Genomic DNA, 17,847 nt, shown 5'->3' on the forward strand with positions numbered 1-17,847 from the left:
ACAAGCCCTAACCTGCTCACCTGCTCTACCCCTCCATAGGTGTGTACAACACTCTCCTTTAATGATCCCTCTCTTTGTTACACACTTAGCTGCCTGCCTGACACCTCTCACACACACACATGAAAGCAGGTGAAATGTAATTACCTATTATTACTCCCCTCCTAGTATTTGGTGTATAATGTGTGGAGAGTAAACAGGAAATCGTCCATCAAGTCAGAAAAATCAGCTTAGAATGGGAGAAGAAGAGATAATAATGGTAGGGAGCTACTAGATAATAAAGATGGTGGGAAAGTAGGGAGGGCAATCAACTGAGCCAGGTCACCTGGACTTGAGAGGGTGTGTGAGGGACCGTGTGTGAGGGACGATGTGTGAGGGACCGTGTGTGATGTGTGAGGGACCTTGTGTGAGGGACCATGTGTGATGTGTGAGGGACCTTGTGTGAGGGACCGTGTGTGATGTGTGAGGGACCCTGTGTGAGGGACCCTGTGTGAGGGACGATGTGTGAGGGACCGTGTCTGAGGGACCATATGCTGGGCCCAAGGCTAAATGTAAACAGACTGGCACTGATACTTCTCCATGTATGAATGCACCTCCTGCCTTGGTGACTACATTGTCCTACATCACAAAGACCTTCACTCCCCCACAATGGTTCAGAATGAATGTTTAGATGGGTAGAAGAGACTTCAAGCAGAGGCAGCCAATCTACAGTAAGTGAACACACACATGTTGGGACTATCAAAGATCTCTACAAAAGGGGCCGATTCCATGAACTTGGTCTTTTGCTGCCGTCATTCTTCTATATTTTTATCTTTCTAAATGTAGATTAACTTAGTGTTTTTTTCTTTGCATTGTGCTGTTTGGGTATCTTCATGTGCTGCTTATGTTTTATGTACTAGTACAATATACTGGTGACACCTCGTTTTTACAATAACACAAGAGCTTACGCTCGTATGTAAATCACTACTATTCATACGAGTTTGTCATTTCTGTTCTGTACTACTCAACTCTATTTGTTTGAAAATGTTACCATGCCTTCCACCCGCCCAGTCTTCCCACATAGTCAATACGCTTTACACCCATTTTAGATATATAATTATCTGTTAAGGAGCTGCATTCAGGTCATACACCTACACTGCCAGGAAGTACAGTCATTAGTAAAAATATCCATTCCAACCAAAAACACACTTATAATCCCCACCAAAACACCATTGTATCCTTCTGTGTACCATCAACACATTCTATCATTTCCAACCCTAAGGACATTCATACTCTGCCATTTCCTACCACTACACTCCATTATTCTCCACCATTCTACTCTATTATTATCCACCATAATACTCTACAGTTCTCCTCCATCATACACTACCGTTCTCCACCATTCTACTCTATTATTATCCACCATAATACTCTATTGTTCTCCTCCATCATACACTACCGTTCTCCACCATTCCACTCTATTATTATCCACCATAATACTCTACAGTTCTCCTCCATCATACACTACCGTTCTCCATCATCATACTGCACGATTCTACACCATCATACTTTACCATTTTATGCATCATACTCTACCTATCTCCATCATCATACTCTACAATTATCCACCATAATACTCTACCATTCTCCTCCATCATACTGTACCGTTCTCCACAATCATACTCTACCGTTCTCTGCATCATAGTCTACCGTTCTCCTCCATCATACTCTACAGTTCTATACCATCATACTTTACCATCCTCCACCATCATACTCTACAATTCTCTGCATCATAGTCTACCGTTCTCCTCCAATATACTCTACAGTTCTCCACCATCATACTTTACCATCCTCCACAATCATACTCTACCGTTCTCTGCATCATAGTCTACCGTTCTCCTCCAATATACTCTACAGTTCTATACCATCATACTTTACCATCCTCCACCATCATACTCTACCGTTCTCTGCATCATAGTCTACCGTTCTCCTCCAATATACTCTACAGTTCTCCACCATCATACTTTACCATCCTCCACAATCATACTCTACCGTTCTCTGCATCATAGTCTACCGTTCTCCTCCAATATACTCTACAGTTCTCCACCATCATACTTTACCATCCTCCACAATCATACTCTACCGTTCTCTGCATCATAGTCTACCGTTCTCCTCCAATATACTCTACAGTTCTCCACCATCATACTTTACCATCCTCCACAATCATACTCTACCGTTCTCTGCATCATAGTCTACCGTTCTCCTCCAATATACTCTACAGTTCTCCACCATCATACTTTACCATCCTCCACAATCATACTCTACCGTTCTCTGCATCATAGTCTACCGTTCTCCTCCAATATACTCTACAGTTCTCCACCATCATACTTTACCATCCTCCACAATCATACTCTACTGTTCTCTGCATCATAGTCTACCGTTCTCCTCCAATATACTCTACAGTTCTCCACCATCATACTTTACCATCCTCCACAATCATACTCTACCGTTCTCTGCATCATTGTCTACCGTTCTCCTCCAATATACTCTACAGTTCTCCACCATCATACTTTACCATCCTCCACAATCATACTCTACCGTTCTCTGCATCATAGTCTACCGTTCTCCTCCAATATACTCTACAGTTCTCCACCATCATACTTTACCATCCTCCACCATCATACTCTACAATTCTCTGCATCATAGTCTACCGTTCTCCTCCAATATACTCTACAGTTCTCCACCATCATACTTTACCATCCTCCACAATCATACTCTACCGTTCTCTGCATCATAGTCTACCGTTCTCCTCCAATATACTCTACAGTTCTCCACCATCATACTTTACCATCCTCCACCATCATACTCTACCGTTCTCTGCATCATAGTCTACCGTTCTCCTCCATCATACTCTACAGTTCTCCACCATCATACTTTACCATCCTCCACAATCATACTCTACCGTTCTCTGCATCATAGTCTACCGTTTTCCTCCATCATACTCTACAGTTCTCCACCATGATACTTTACCATCCTCCACAATCATACTCTACTGTTCTCTGCATCATAGTCTACCGTTCTCCTCCAATATACTCTACAGTTCTCCACCATCATACTTTACCATCCTCCACAATCATACTCTACCGTTCTCTGCATCATAGTCTACCGTTCTCCTCCAATATACTCTACAGTTCTCCACCATCATACTTTACCATCCTCCACCATCATACTCTACCGTTCTCTGCATCATAGTCTACCGTTCTCCTCCAATATACTCTACAGTTCTCCACCATCATACTTTACCATCCTCCACAATCATACTCTACCGTTCTCTGCATCATAGTCTACCGTTTTCCTCCATCATACTCTACAGTTCTCCACCATGATACTTTACCATCCTCCACAATCATACTCTACTGTTCTCTGCATCATAGTCTACCGTTCTCCTCCAATATACTCTACAGTTCTCCACCATCATACTTTACCATCCTCCACAATCATACTCTACCGTTCTCTGCATCATAGTCTACCGTTCTCCTCCAATATACTCTACAGTTCTATACCATCATACTTTACCATCCTCCACCATCATACTCTACCGTTCTCTGCATCATAGTCTACCGTTCTCCTCCAATATACTCTACAGTTCTCCACCATCATACTTTACCATCCTCCACAATCATACTCTACCGTTCTCTGCATCATAGTCTACCGTTCTCCTCCATCATACTCTACAGTTCTCCACCATCATACTTTACCATCCTCCACAATCATACTCTACAGTTCTCTGCATCATAGTCTACCGTTCTCCTCCAATATACTCTACAGTTCTATACCATCATACTTTACCATCCTCCACCATCATACTCTACCGTTCTCTGCATCATAGTCTACCGTTCTCCTCCAATATACTCTACAGTTCTCCACCATCATACTTTACCATCCTCCACAATCATACTCTACCGTTCTCTGCATCATAGTCTACCGTTCTCCTCCATCATACTCTACAGTTCTCCACCATCATACTTTACCATCCTCCACAATCATACTCTACCGTTCTCTGCATCATAGTCTACCGTTCTCCTCCATCATACTCTACAGTTCTCCACCATCATACTTTACCATCCTCCACAATCATACTCTACAGTTCTCCACCATCATACTTTACCATCCTCCACCATCATACTCTACTATGCTACACCATCATACTCAATTATTATCCACATAAATACTCTACCATTCTCCTCCAACATACCCACCATTCTCCGCCATGGCATAATGCTTGTTATGAAGTATACTTATGAGATTAAATGGCTGCACCTCTTCAATATTAAAAAAGGTCTTCTGCCACTAAAGGACAGAAGAAAACAAGAAAGGCTTTCACCCTGTTCCGTTGATAGATGTGGATTATTGATAGTCTCTGGTATATGTTCTCACACGGGTGTTTCCTTTCTCTCTCATAGAGTCTTCTGCTGGAATTGTCAGGACAGAGAAGAGTGTCACCGCAGTACTGGGACTTGATGTTACTCTCACTTGTTACTATGAAGCTCAGGATGGAGAGAAGGTCTCCCAGGTTGTTTGGTCAAAGAAAAGCTCTGCTGGGCAAAGTGTTCAGATTGCCACCCTGAATGCAGAATATGGGGCTCATGTGTATAAAGAATTTGAAGGAAGAATAAAAGAAAAATCCCCATTACAGCCGGAGGATGGGACAATAATCCTGAAGAATCCTGTGCAGCCAGATGAGGGCACCTACCATTGCCGAGTCATCACTTTTCCAGCAGGGAACTTCGAAGCAGAAGTGAAACTTACTGTTCTTGGTAAGAGCAACCAAATACAGAGAAGCAAAGTATTTATGATTATTTAACATATTCAATGCCCAACAGGGTTCATCTTTAAGTGCAGGAAGAGCTTGTTAACATTGTAGACACTTTACGACATCTTTCAATATTTCTTCGATCACAGCAATAAAGCAAGTTATTGTGCAGTACATTGGCACTGGACCATTTGGTAAGGAAAGCCATGACGGCCCTGGGAGGATTGTAATAAGAATTTGTTTAAATGTTGTTCAGGAGAGGGACCTATCGGCCTATGGCTACTCATATGCTAGCAGAAATTGTTGTAAGATGTGGTTACAATTTTACAAGGTATAAGCGAATAAGACTGGCACTAACCACTAAGATGTTCATCAACTAGGGTAAAAAGAAAAAACATATTATATCTAGTGTACCCAACTGTCATCACCTCCATCAACTGTCATCTCCTTCCCTATTGTATCTAGTGTACCCAACTGTCATCACCTCCATCCACTGTCATCTCCTTCCCTATTGTATCTAGTGTACCCAACTGTCATCACCTCCATCAACTGTCATCTCCTTCCCTATTGTATCTAGTGTACCCAACTGTCATCACCTCCATCCACTGTCATCTCCTTCCCTATTGTATCTAGTGTACCCAACTGTCATCACCTCCATCCACTGTCATCTCCTTCCCTATTGTATCTAGTGTACCCAACTGTCATCACCTCCATCAACTGTCATCTCCTTCCCTATTGTATCTAGTGTACCCAACTGTCATCACCTCCATCCACTGCATCTCCTTCCCTATTGTATCTAGTGTACCCAACTGTCATCACCTCCATCCACTGCCATCTCCTTCTCTATTGTATCTAGTGTACCCAACTGTCATCATCTCCATCCACTGCCATCTCCTTCCCTATTGTATCTAGTATACCCAACTGTCATCACCTCCATCCACTGCCATCTCCTTCCCTATTGTATCTAGTGTACCCAACTGTCATCATCTCCATCCACTGCCATCTCCTTCCCTATTGTATCTAGTGTACCCAACTGTCATCATCCCCATCCACTGTCATCTCCTTCCCTATTGTATCTAGTGTACCCAACTGTCATCATCCCCATCCACTGTCATCTCCTTCTCTATTGTATCTAGTGTACCCAACTGTCATCACCCTCATCCACTGCCATCTCCTCTCTATTGTATCTAGTGTACCCAACTGTCATCACCTCCATCCACTGCCATCTCCTTCCATATTGTATGTAGTGTACCCAACTGTCATCACCTCCATCCACTGCCATCTCCTTCTCTATTGTATCTAGTGTACCCAACTGTCATCACCCTCATCCACTGCCATCTCCTTCTCTATTGTATCTAGTGTACCCAACTGTCATCACCCCCATCCACTGTCATCTCCTTCTCTATTGTATCTAGTGTACCCAACTGTCATCACCCCCATCCACTGCCATCTCCTTCCCTATTGTATCTAGTGTACCCAACTGTCATCACCCCCATCCACTGCCATCTCCTTCCCTATTGTATCTAGTGTACCCAACTGTCATCACCTCCATCCATTGCCATCTCCTTCCCTATTGTATCTAGTGTACCCAACTGTCATCACCCCCATCCACTGCCATCTCCTTCCCTATTGTATCTAGTGTACCCAACTGTCATCACCTCCATCAATTGCCATCTCCTTCCCTATTGTATCTAGTGTACCCAACTGTCATCATCTCCATCCACTGCCATCTCCTTCTCTATTGTATCTAGTGTACCCAACTGTCATCACCTCCATCAACTGTCATCTCCTTCTCTATTGTATCTAGTGTACCCAACTGTCATCACCTCCATCCACTATCATCTCCTTCCCTATTGTATCTAGTGTACCCAACTGTCATCATCCCCATCCACTGTCATCTCCTTCTCTATTGTATCTAGTGTACCCAACTGTCATCACCCCCATCCACTGTCATCTCCTTCCCTATTGTATCTAGTGTACCCAACTGTCATCACCCCCATCAACTGCCATCTCCTTCCCTATTGTATCTAGTGTACCCAACTGTCATCACCTCCATCCACTGCCATCTCCTTCCCTATTGTATATAGTGTACCCAACTGTCATCACCTCCATCCACTGCCATCTCCTTCCCTATTGTATATAGTGTACCCAACTGTCATCACCTCCATCAACTGTCATCTCCTTCCATATTATATCTAGTGTACCCAACTGTCATCACCTCCATCCACTGCCATCTCCTTCCATATTATATCTAGTGTACCCAACTGTCATCACCTCCATCCACTGTCATCTCCTTCCCTATTGTATCTAGTGTACCCAACTGTCATCACCTCCATCCACTGCCATCTCCTTCCCTATTGTATCTAGTGTACCCAACTGTCATCACCTCCATCCACTGCCATCTCCTTCCCTATTGTATCTAGTGTACCCAACTGTCATCACCTCCATCCACTGTCATCTCCTTCCCTATTGTATCTAGTGTACCCAACTGTCATCACCTCCATCCACTGTCATCTCCTTCCCTATTGTATCTAGTGTACCCAACTGTCATCACCTCCATCCACTGCCATCTCCTTCCCTATTGTATCTAGTGTACCCAACTGTCATCACCTCCATCCACTGCCATCTCCTTCCCTATTGTATCTAGTGTACCCAACTGTCATCACCTCCATCCACTGCCATCTCCTTCCCTATTGTATCTAGTGTACCCAACTGTCATCACCTCCATCCACTGTCATCTCCTTCCCTATTGTATCTAGTGTACCCAACTGTCATCACCTCCATCCACTGTCATCTCCTTCCCTATTGTATCTAGTGTACCCAACTGTCATCACCTCCATCCACTGCCATCTCCTTCCCTATTGTATCTAGTGTACCCAACTGTCATCACCTCCATCCACTGCCATCTCCTTCCCTATTGTATCTAGTGTACCCAACTGTCATCATCCCCATCCACTGTCATCTCCTTCTCTATTGTATCTAGTGTACCCAACTGTCATCACCCCCATCCACTGTCATCTCCTTCCCTATTGTATCTAGTGTACCCAACTGTCATCACCCCCATCAACTGCCATCTCCTTCCCTATTGTATCTAGTGTACCCAACTGTCATCACCTCCATCCACTGCCATCTCCTTCCCTATTGTATATAGTGTACCCAACTGTCATCACCTCCATCCACTGCCATCTCCTTCCCTATTGTATATAGTGTACCCAACTGTCATCACCTCCATCAACTGTCATCTCCTTCCATATTATATCTAGTGTACCCAACTGTCATCACCTCCATCCACTGCCATCTCCTTCCATATTATATCTAGTGTACCCAACTGTCATCACCTCCATCCATTGCCATCTCCTTCCCTATTGTATCTAGTGTACCCAACTGTCATCACCTCCATCCACTGCCATCTCCTTCCCTATTGTATCTAGTGTACCCAACTGTCATCACCTCCATCCACTGCCATCTCCTTCCCTATTGTATCTAGTGTACCCAACTGTCATCACCTCCATCCACTGTCATCTCCTTCCCTATTGTATCTAGTGTACCCAACTGTCATCACCTCCATCCACTGTCATCTCCTTCCCTATTGTATCTAGTGTACCCAACTGTCATCACCTCCATCCACTGCCATCTCCTTCCCTATTGTATCTAGTGTACCCAACTGTCATCACCTCCATCCACTGTCATCTCCTTCCCTATTGTATCTAGTGTACCCAACTGTCATCACCTCCATCCACTGTCATCTCCTTCCCTATTGTATCTAGTGTACCCAACTGTCATCACCTCCATCCACTGCCATCTCCTTCCCTATTGTATCTAGTGTACCCAACTGTCATCACCTCCATCCACTGTCATCTCCTTCCCTATTGTATCTAGTGTACCCAACTGTCATCACCTCCATCCACTGCCATCTCCTTCCCTATTGTATCTAGTGTACCCAACTGTCATCACCTCCATCCACTGCCATCTCCTTCCCTATTGTATCTAGTGTACCCAACTGTCATCATCCCCATCCACTGTCATCTCCTTCTCTATTGTATCTAGTGTACCCAACTGTCATCACCCCCATCCACTGTCATCTCCTTCCCTATTGTATCTAGTGTACCCAACTGTCATCACCCCCATCAACTGCCATCTCCTTCCCTATTGTATCTAGTGTACCCAACTGTCATCACCTCCATCCACTGCCATCTCCTTCCCTATTGTATATAGTGTACCCAACTGTCATCACCTCCATCCACTGCCATCTCCTTCCCTATTGTATATAGTGTACCCAACTGTCATCACCTCCATCAACTGTCATCTCCTTCCATATTATATCTAGTGTACCCAACTGTCATCACCTCCATCCACTGCCATCTCCTTCCATATTATATCTAGTGTACCCAACTGTCATCACCTCCATCCATTGCCATCTCCTTCCCTATTGTATCTAGTGTACCCAACTGTCATCACCTCCATCCACTGCCATCTCCTTCCCTATTGTATCTAGTGTACCCAACTGTCATCACCTCCATCCACTGCCATCTCCTTCCCTATTGTATCTAGTGTACCCAACTGTCATCACCTCCATCCACTGTCATCTCCTTCCCTATTGTATCTAGTGTACCCAACTGTCATCACCTCCATCCACTGTCATCTCCTTCCCTATTGTATCTAGTGTACCCAACTGTCATCACCTCCATCCACTGCCATCTCCTTCCCTATTGTATCTAGTGTACCCAACTGTCATCACCTCCATCCACTGCCATCTCCTTCCCTATTGTATCTAGTGTACCCAACTGTCATCACCTCCATCCACTGCCATCTCCTTCCCTATTGTATCTAGTGTACCCAACTGTCATCACCTCCATCCACTGTCATCTCCTTCCCTATTGTATCTAGTGTACCCAACTGTCATCACCTCCATCCACTGTCATCTCCTTCCCTATTGTATCTAGTGTACCCAACTGTCATCACCTCCATCCACTGCCATCTCCTTCCCTATTGTATCTAGTGTACCCAACTGTCATCACCTCCATCCACTGTCATCTCCTTCCCTATTGTATCTAGTGTACCCAACTGTCATCACCTCCATCCACTGCCATCTCCTTCCCTATTGTATCTAGTGTACCCAACTGTCATCACCTCCATCCACTGCCATCTCCTTCCCTATTGTATCTAGTGTACCCAACTGTCATCACCTCCATCCACTGTCATCTCCTTCCCTATTGTATCTAGTGTACCCAACTGTCATCACCTCCATCCATTGCCATCTCCTTCCCTATTGTATCTAGTGTACGCAACTGTCATCACCTCCATCCACTGCCATCTCCTTCTCTATTGTATCTAGTGTACCCAACTGTCATCATCTCCACCCACTGCCATCTCCTTCCCTATTGTATCTAGTGTACCCAACTGTCATCACCTCCATCCATTGCCATCTCCTTCTCTATTGTATCTAGTGTACCCAACTGTCATCATCTCCATCCACTGCCATCTCCTTCCCTATTGTATCTAGTGTACCCAACTGTCATCACCCCCGTCCACTGCCATCTCCTTCCCTATTGTATCTAGTGTACCCAACTGTCATCACCTCCGTCCACTGCCATCTCCTTCCCTATTGTATCTAGTGTACCCAACTGTCATCACCTCCATCCACTGCCATCTCCTTCCCTATTGTATCTAGTGTACCCAACTGTCATCACCCCCATCCACTGCCATCTCCTTCCCTATTGTATCTAGTGTACCCAACTGTCATCACCTCCACCCACTGTCATCTCCTTCTCTATTGTATCTAGTGTACCCAACTGTCATCATCTCCATCCACTGTCATCTCCTTCTCTATTGTATCTATTGTACTTAACTGTCATCACCTCCATCAACTGTCATCTCCTTCCCTATTGTATCTAGTGTACCCAACTGTCATCACCTCCATCCACTGTCATCTCCTTCTCTATTGTATCTAGTGTACCCAACTGTCATCACCTCCATCAACTGTCATCTCCTTCTCTATTGTATCTATTGTACCCAACTGTCATCACCCCCATCCACTGTCATCTCCTACCTTATTGTATCTAGTGTACCCAACTGTCATCACCTCCATCCACTGTCATCTCCTTCCCTATTGTATCTAGTGTACCCAACTGTCATCATCTCCACCCACTGCCATCTCCTTCCCTATTGTATCTAGTGTACCCAACTGTCATCACCTCCATCCACTGCCATCTCCTTCCCTATTGTATCGAGTGTACCCAACTGTCATCACCTCCATCCGTTGCCATCTCCTTCTCTATTGTATCTAGTGTACCCAACTGTCATCACCTCCATCCACTACCATCTCCTTCCCTATTGTATCTAGTGTACCCAACTGTCATCATCTCCACCCACTGCCATCTCCTTCCCTATTGTATCTAGTGTACCCAACTGTCATCACCTCCATCCACTGCCATCTCCTTCCCTATTGTATCTAGTGTACCCAACTGTCATCACCTCCATCCACTACCATCTCCTTCTCTATTGTATCTAGTGTACCCAACTGTCATCATCTCCACCCACTGCCATCTCCTTCCCTATTGTATCTAGTGTACCCAACTGTCATCACCTCCATCCACTGCCATCTCCTTCCCTATTGTATCTAGTGTACCCAACTGTCATCACCTCCATCCACTACCATCTCCTTCCCTATTGTATCTAGTGTACCCAACTGTCATCACCTCCATCCACTGTCATCTCCTTCTCTATTGTATGTAGTGTACCCAACTGTCATCACCTCCATCCGTTGCCATCTCCTTCTCTATTGTATCTAGTGTACCCAACTGTCATCATCTCCACCCACTGCCATCTCCTTCCCTATTGTATCTAGTGTACCCAACTGTCATCACCTCCATCCACTGCCATCTCCTTCCCTATTGTATCTAGTGTACCCAACTGTCATCACCTCCATCCACTACCATCTCCTTCCCTATTGTATCTAGTGTACCCAACTGTCATCACCTCCATCCACTGCCATCTCCTTCCCTATTGTATCTAGTATACCCAACTGTCATCACCCCCATCCACTGCCATCTCCTTCCAAATTGTATCTAGTGTACCCAACTGTCATCAGCTCCATCCACTGTCATCTCCTTCCCTATTGTATGTAGTGTACCCAACTGTCATCATCTCCACCCACTGCCATCTCCTTCCCTATTGTATCTAGTGTACCCAACTGTCATCACCTCCATCCACTATCATCTCCTTCCCTATTGTATCTAGTGTACCCAACTGTCATCACCTCCACCCACTGCCATCTCCTTCCCTATTGTATGTAGTGTACCCAACTGTCATCACCTCCATCCACTGCCATCTCCTTCCCTATTGTATCGAGTGTACCCAACTGTCATCACCTCCATCCGTTGCCATCTCCTTCTCTATTGTATCTAGTGTACCCAACTGTCATCACCTCCATCCACTGCCATCTCCTTCCCTATTGTATCTAGTGTACCCAACTGTCATCACCTCCATCCACTGTCATCTCCTTCCCTATTGTATCTAGTGTACCCAACTGTCATCACCTCCATCCATTGCCATCTCCTTCCCTATTGTATCTAGTGTACCCAACTGTCATCACCTCCATCCACTGCCATCTCCTTCCCTATTGTATCTAGTGTACCCAACTGTCATCACCCCCATCCACTGTCATCTCCTTCCCTATTGTATCTAGTGTACCCAACTGTCATCACCTCCATCCACTGCCATCTCCTTCCCTATTGTATCTAGTGTACCCAACTGTCATCACCTCCATCCACTGTCATCTCCTTCCCTATTGTATGTAGTGTACCCAACTGTCATCACCTCCATCCATTGCCATCTCCTTCTCTATTGTATCTAGTGTACCCAACTGTCATCACCCCCATCCACTGCCATCTCCTCCCCTATTGTATCTAGTGTACCCAACTGTCATCATCCCCATCCACTGCCATCTCCTTCCCTATTGTATCTAGTGTACCCAACTGTCATCACCTCCATCCACTGCCATCTCCTTCCCTATTGTATCTAGTGTACCCAACTGTCATCACCTCCATCCACTGTCATCTCCTTCCCTATTGTATCTAGTGTACCCAACTGTCATCACCTCCATCCACTGTCATCTCCTTCCCTATTGTATCTAGTGTACCCAACTGTCATCACCTCCATCCACTGTCATCTCCTTCTCTATTGTATCTAGTGTACCCAACTGTCATCACCTCCATCCACTGTCATCTCCTTCCCTATTGTATCTAGTGTACCCAACTGTCATCATCTCCATCCACTGTCATCTCCTTCCCTATTGTATCTAGTATACCCAACTGTCATCACCTCCATCCATTGCCATCTCCTTCTCTATTGTATCTAGTGTACCCAACTGTCATCATCTCCATCCACTGCCATCTCCTTCCCTATTGTATCTAGTGTACCCAACTGTCATCACCCCCATCCACTGCCATCTCCTTCCCTATTGTATCTAGTGTACCCAACTGTCATCACCTCCATCCACTGCCATCTCCTTCCCTATTGTATCTAGTGTACCCAACTGTCATCACCTCCATCCACTGTCATCTCCTTCCCTATTGTATCTAGTGTACCCAACTGTCATCACCCCCATCCACTGCCATCTCCTTCCCTATTGTATCTAGTGTACCCAACTGTCATCACCTCCACCCACTGTCATCTCCTTCTCTATTGTATCTAGTGTACCCAACTGTCATCATCTCCATCCACTGTCATCTCCTTCTCTATTGTATCTATTGTACTTAACTGTCATCACCTCCATCCACTGTCATCTCCTTCCCTATTGTATCTAGTGTACCCAACTGTCATCACCTCCATCCACTGTCATCTCCTTCTCTATTGTATCTAGTGTACCCAACTGTCATCACCTCCATCAACTGTCATCTCCTTCTCTATTGTATCTATTGTACCCAACTGTCATCACCCCCATCCACTGTCATCTCCTACCTTATTGTATCTAGTGTACCCAACTGTCATCACCTCCATCCACTGTCATCTCCTTCCCTATTGTATCTAGTGTACCCAACTGTCATCACCTCCATCCACTGTCATCTCCTTCCCTATTGTATCTAGTGTACCCAACTGTCATCATCTCCACCCACTGCCATCTCCTTCCCTATTGTATCTAGTGTACCCAACTGTCATCACCTCCATCCACTGCCATCTCCTTCCCTATTGTATCTAGTGTACCCAACTGTCATCACCTCCATCCACTACCATCTCCTTCCCTATTGTATCTAGTGTACCCAACTGTCATCACCTCCATCCACTGTCATCTCCTTCCCTATTGTATCTAGTGTACCCAACTGTCATCACCTCCATCCACTGCCATCTCCTTCCCTATTGTATCTAGTATACCCAACTGTCATCACCTCCATCCACTGCCATCTCCTTCCCTATTGTATCGAGTGTACCCAACTGTCATCACCTCCATCCGTTGCCATCTCCTTCTCTATTGTATCTAGTGTACCCAACTGTCATCACCTCCATCCACTGCCATCTCCTTCCCTATTGTATCTAGTGTACCCAACTGTCATCACCTCCATCCACTGCCATCTCCTTCTCTATTGTATCTAGTGTACCCAACTGTCATCACCCCCATCCACTGCCATCTCCTTCCAAATTGTATCTAGTGTACCCAACTGTCATCACCTCCATCCACTGTCATCTCCTTCTCTATTGTATCTAGTGTACCCAACTGTCATCACCTCCATCAACTGTCATCTCCTTCTCTATTGTATCTATTGTACCCAACTGTCATCACCCCCATCCACTGTCATCTCCTACCTTATTGTATCTAGTGTACCCAACTGTCATCACCTCCATCCACTGTCATCTCCTTCCCTATTGTATCTAGTGTACCCAACTGTCATCACCTCCATCCACTGTCATCTCCTTCCCTATTGTATCTAGTGTACCCAACTGTCATCATCTCCACCCACTGCCATCTCCTTCCCTATTGTATCTAGTGTACCCAACTGTCATCACCTCCATCCACTGCCATCTCCTTCCCTATTGTATCTAGTGTACCCAACTGTCATCACCTCCATCCACTACCATCTCCTTCCCTATTGTATCTAGTGTACCCAACTGTCATCACCTCCATCCACTGCCATCTCCTTCCCTATTGTATCTAGTATACCCAACTGTCATCACCTCCATCCACTGCCATCTCCTTCCCTATTGTATCGAGTGTACCCAACTGTCATCACCTCCATCCGTTGCCATCTCCTTCTCTATTGTATCTAGTGTACCCAACTGTCATCACCTCCATCCACTGTCATCTCCTTCCCTATTGTATCTAGTGTACCCAACTGTCATCACCTCCATCCACTGTCATCTCCTTCCCTATTGTATCTAGTGTACCCAACTGTCATCACCTCCATCCACTGTCATCTCCTTCCCTATTGTATCTAGTGTACCCAACTGTCATCACCTCCATCCACTGCCATCTCCTTCTCTATTGTATCTAGTGTACCCAACTGTCATCACCTCCATCCACTGCTATCTCCTTCCCTATTGTATCTAGTGTACCCAACTGTCATCACCCCCATCCACTGCCATCTCCTTCCCTATTGTATCTAGTGTACCCAACTGTCATCACCTCCATCCACTGCCATCTCCTTCCCTATTGTATCTAGTGTACCCAACTGTCATCACCTCCGTCCACTGCCATCTCCTTCCCTATTGTATCTAGTGTACCCAACTGTCATCACCTCCATCCACTGCCATCTCCTTCCCTATTGTATCTAGTGTACCCAACTGTCATCACTTCCATCCACTGTCATCTCCTTCCCTATTGTATCTAGTGTACCCAACTGTCATCACCTCCATCCACTGCCATCTCCTTCCCTATTGTATCTAGTGTACCCAACTGTCATCACCTCCATCCACTGTCATCTCCTTCCCTATTGTATCTAGTGTACCCAACTGTCATCACCTCCATCCACTGCCATCTCCTTCCCTATTGTATCTAGTGTACCCAACTGTCATCACCTCCATCCACTGCCATCTCCTTCCCTATTGTATCTAGTGTACCCAACTGTCATCACCTCCATCCACTGCCATCTCCTTCCCTATTGTATCTAGTGTACCCAACTGTCATCACCTCCATCCACTGCCATATCCTTCCCTATTGTATCTAGTGTACCCAACTGTCATCACCTCCATCCACTGCCATCTCCTTCCCTATTGTATCTAGTGTACCCAACTGTCATCACCTCCATCCACTGCCATCTCCTTCCCTATTGTATCTAGTGTACCCAACTGTCATCATCTCCACCCACTGCCATCTCCTTCCCTATTGTATCTAGTGTACCCAACTGTCATCACCTCCATCCATTGCCATCTCCTTCTCTATTGTATCTAGTGTACCCAACTGTCATCATCTCCATCCACTGCCATCTCCTTCCCTATTGTATCTAGTGTACCCAACTGTCATCACCCCCATCCACTGCCATCTCCTTCCCTATTGTATCTAGTGTACCCAACTGTCATCACCTCCATCCACTGCCATCTCCTTCCCTATTGTATCTAGTGTACCCAACTGTCATCACCTCCATCCACTGTCATCTCCTTCCCTATTGTATCTAGTGTACCCAACTGTCATCACCCCCATCCACTGCCATCTCCTTCCCTATTGTATCTAGTGTACCCAACTGTCATCACCTCCACCCACTGTCATCTCCTTCTCTATTGTATCTAGTGTACCCAACTGTCATCATCTCCATCCACTGTCATCTCCTTCTCTATTGTATCTATTGTACTTAACTGTCATCACCTCCATCCACTGTCATCTCCTTCCCTATTGTATCTAGTGTACCCAACTGTCATCATTTCCATCCACTGTCATCTCCTTCTCTATTGTATCTAGTGTACCCAACTGTCATCACCTCCATCAACTGTCATCTCCTTCTCTATTGTATCTATTGTACCCAACTGTCATCACCCCCATCCACTGTCATCTCCTACCTTATTGTATCTAGTGTACCCAACTGTCATCACCTCCATCCACTGTCATCTCCTTCCCTATTGTATCTAGTGTACCCAACTGTCATCACCTCCATCCACTGTCATCTCCTTCCCTATTGTATCTAGTGTACCCAACTGTCATCATCTCCACCCACTGCCATCTCCTTCCCTATTGTATCTAGTGTACCCAACTGTCATCACCTCCATCCACTGCCATCTCCTTCCCTATTGTATCTAGTGTACCCAACTGTCATCACCTCCATCCACTGCCATCTCCTTCCCTATTGTATCTAGTGTACCCAACTGTCATCACCTCCATCCACTACCATCTCCTTCCCTATTGTATCTAGTGTACCCAACTGTCATCACCTCCATCCACTGTCATCTCCTTCCCTATTGTATCTAGTGTACCCAACTGTCATCACCTCCATCCACTGTCATCTCCTTCCCTATTGTATCTAGTGTACCCAACTGTCATCACCTCCATCCACTGCCATCTCCTTCCCTATTGTATCTAGTGTACCCAACTGTCATCACCTCCATCCACTGTCATCTCCTTCCATATTGTATCTAGTGTACCCAACTGTCATCACCTCCATCCACTGCCATCTCCTTCTCTATTGTATCTAGTGTACCCAACTGTCATCACCTCCATCCACTGTCATCTCCTTCCCTATTGTATCTAGTGTACCCAACTGTCATCACCACCATCCACTGCCATCTCCTTCCCTATTGTATCTAGTGTACCCAACTGTCATCACCTCCATCCACTGCCATCTCCTTCCCTATTGTATCTAGTGTACCCAACTGTCATCACCTCCATCCACTGCCATCTCCTTCCCTATTGTATCTAGTGTACCCAACTGTCATCACCTCCATCCACTGTCATCTCCTTCCCTATTGTATCGAGTGTACCCAACTGTCATCACTTCCATCCGTTGCCATCTCCTTCTCTATTGTATCTAGTGTACCCAACTGTCATCACCTCCATCCACTGCCATCTCCTTCCCTATTGTATCTAGTATACCCAACTGTCATCACCCCCATCCACTGCCATCTCCTTCCAAATTGTA

At 45.4% G+C, this 17,847-nt stretch overlaps 1 protein-coding gene across 1 annotated transcript in view; it reads left to right on the forward strand.

The window, feature by feature from the left end:
- The window catches only part of NECTIN4 (nectin cell adhesion molecule 4), a 123,646-nt gene that overhangs the window by 62,655 nt on the left and 43,144 nt on the right, over positions 1-17,847 (forward strand). The window contains exon 2 of the mRNA XM_073608874.1: positions 4,440-4,793. Within this exon, the coding sequence (XP_073464975.1) occupies positions 4,440-4,793 (354 nt within the window). The remainder of the gene's footprint in view (positions 1-4,439; positions 4,794-17,847) is intronic.

Source organism: Aquarana catesbeiana, linkage group LG13 (assembly GCF_042186555.1).
Source record: "Aquarana catesbeiana isolate 2022-GZ linkage group LG13, ASM4218655v1, whole genome shotgun sequence".
Lineage (NCBI taxonomy): Eukaryota > Metazoa > Chordata > Amphibia > Anura > Ranidae > Aquarana > Aquarana catesbeiana.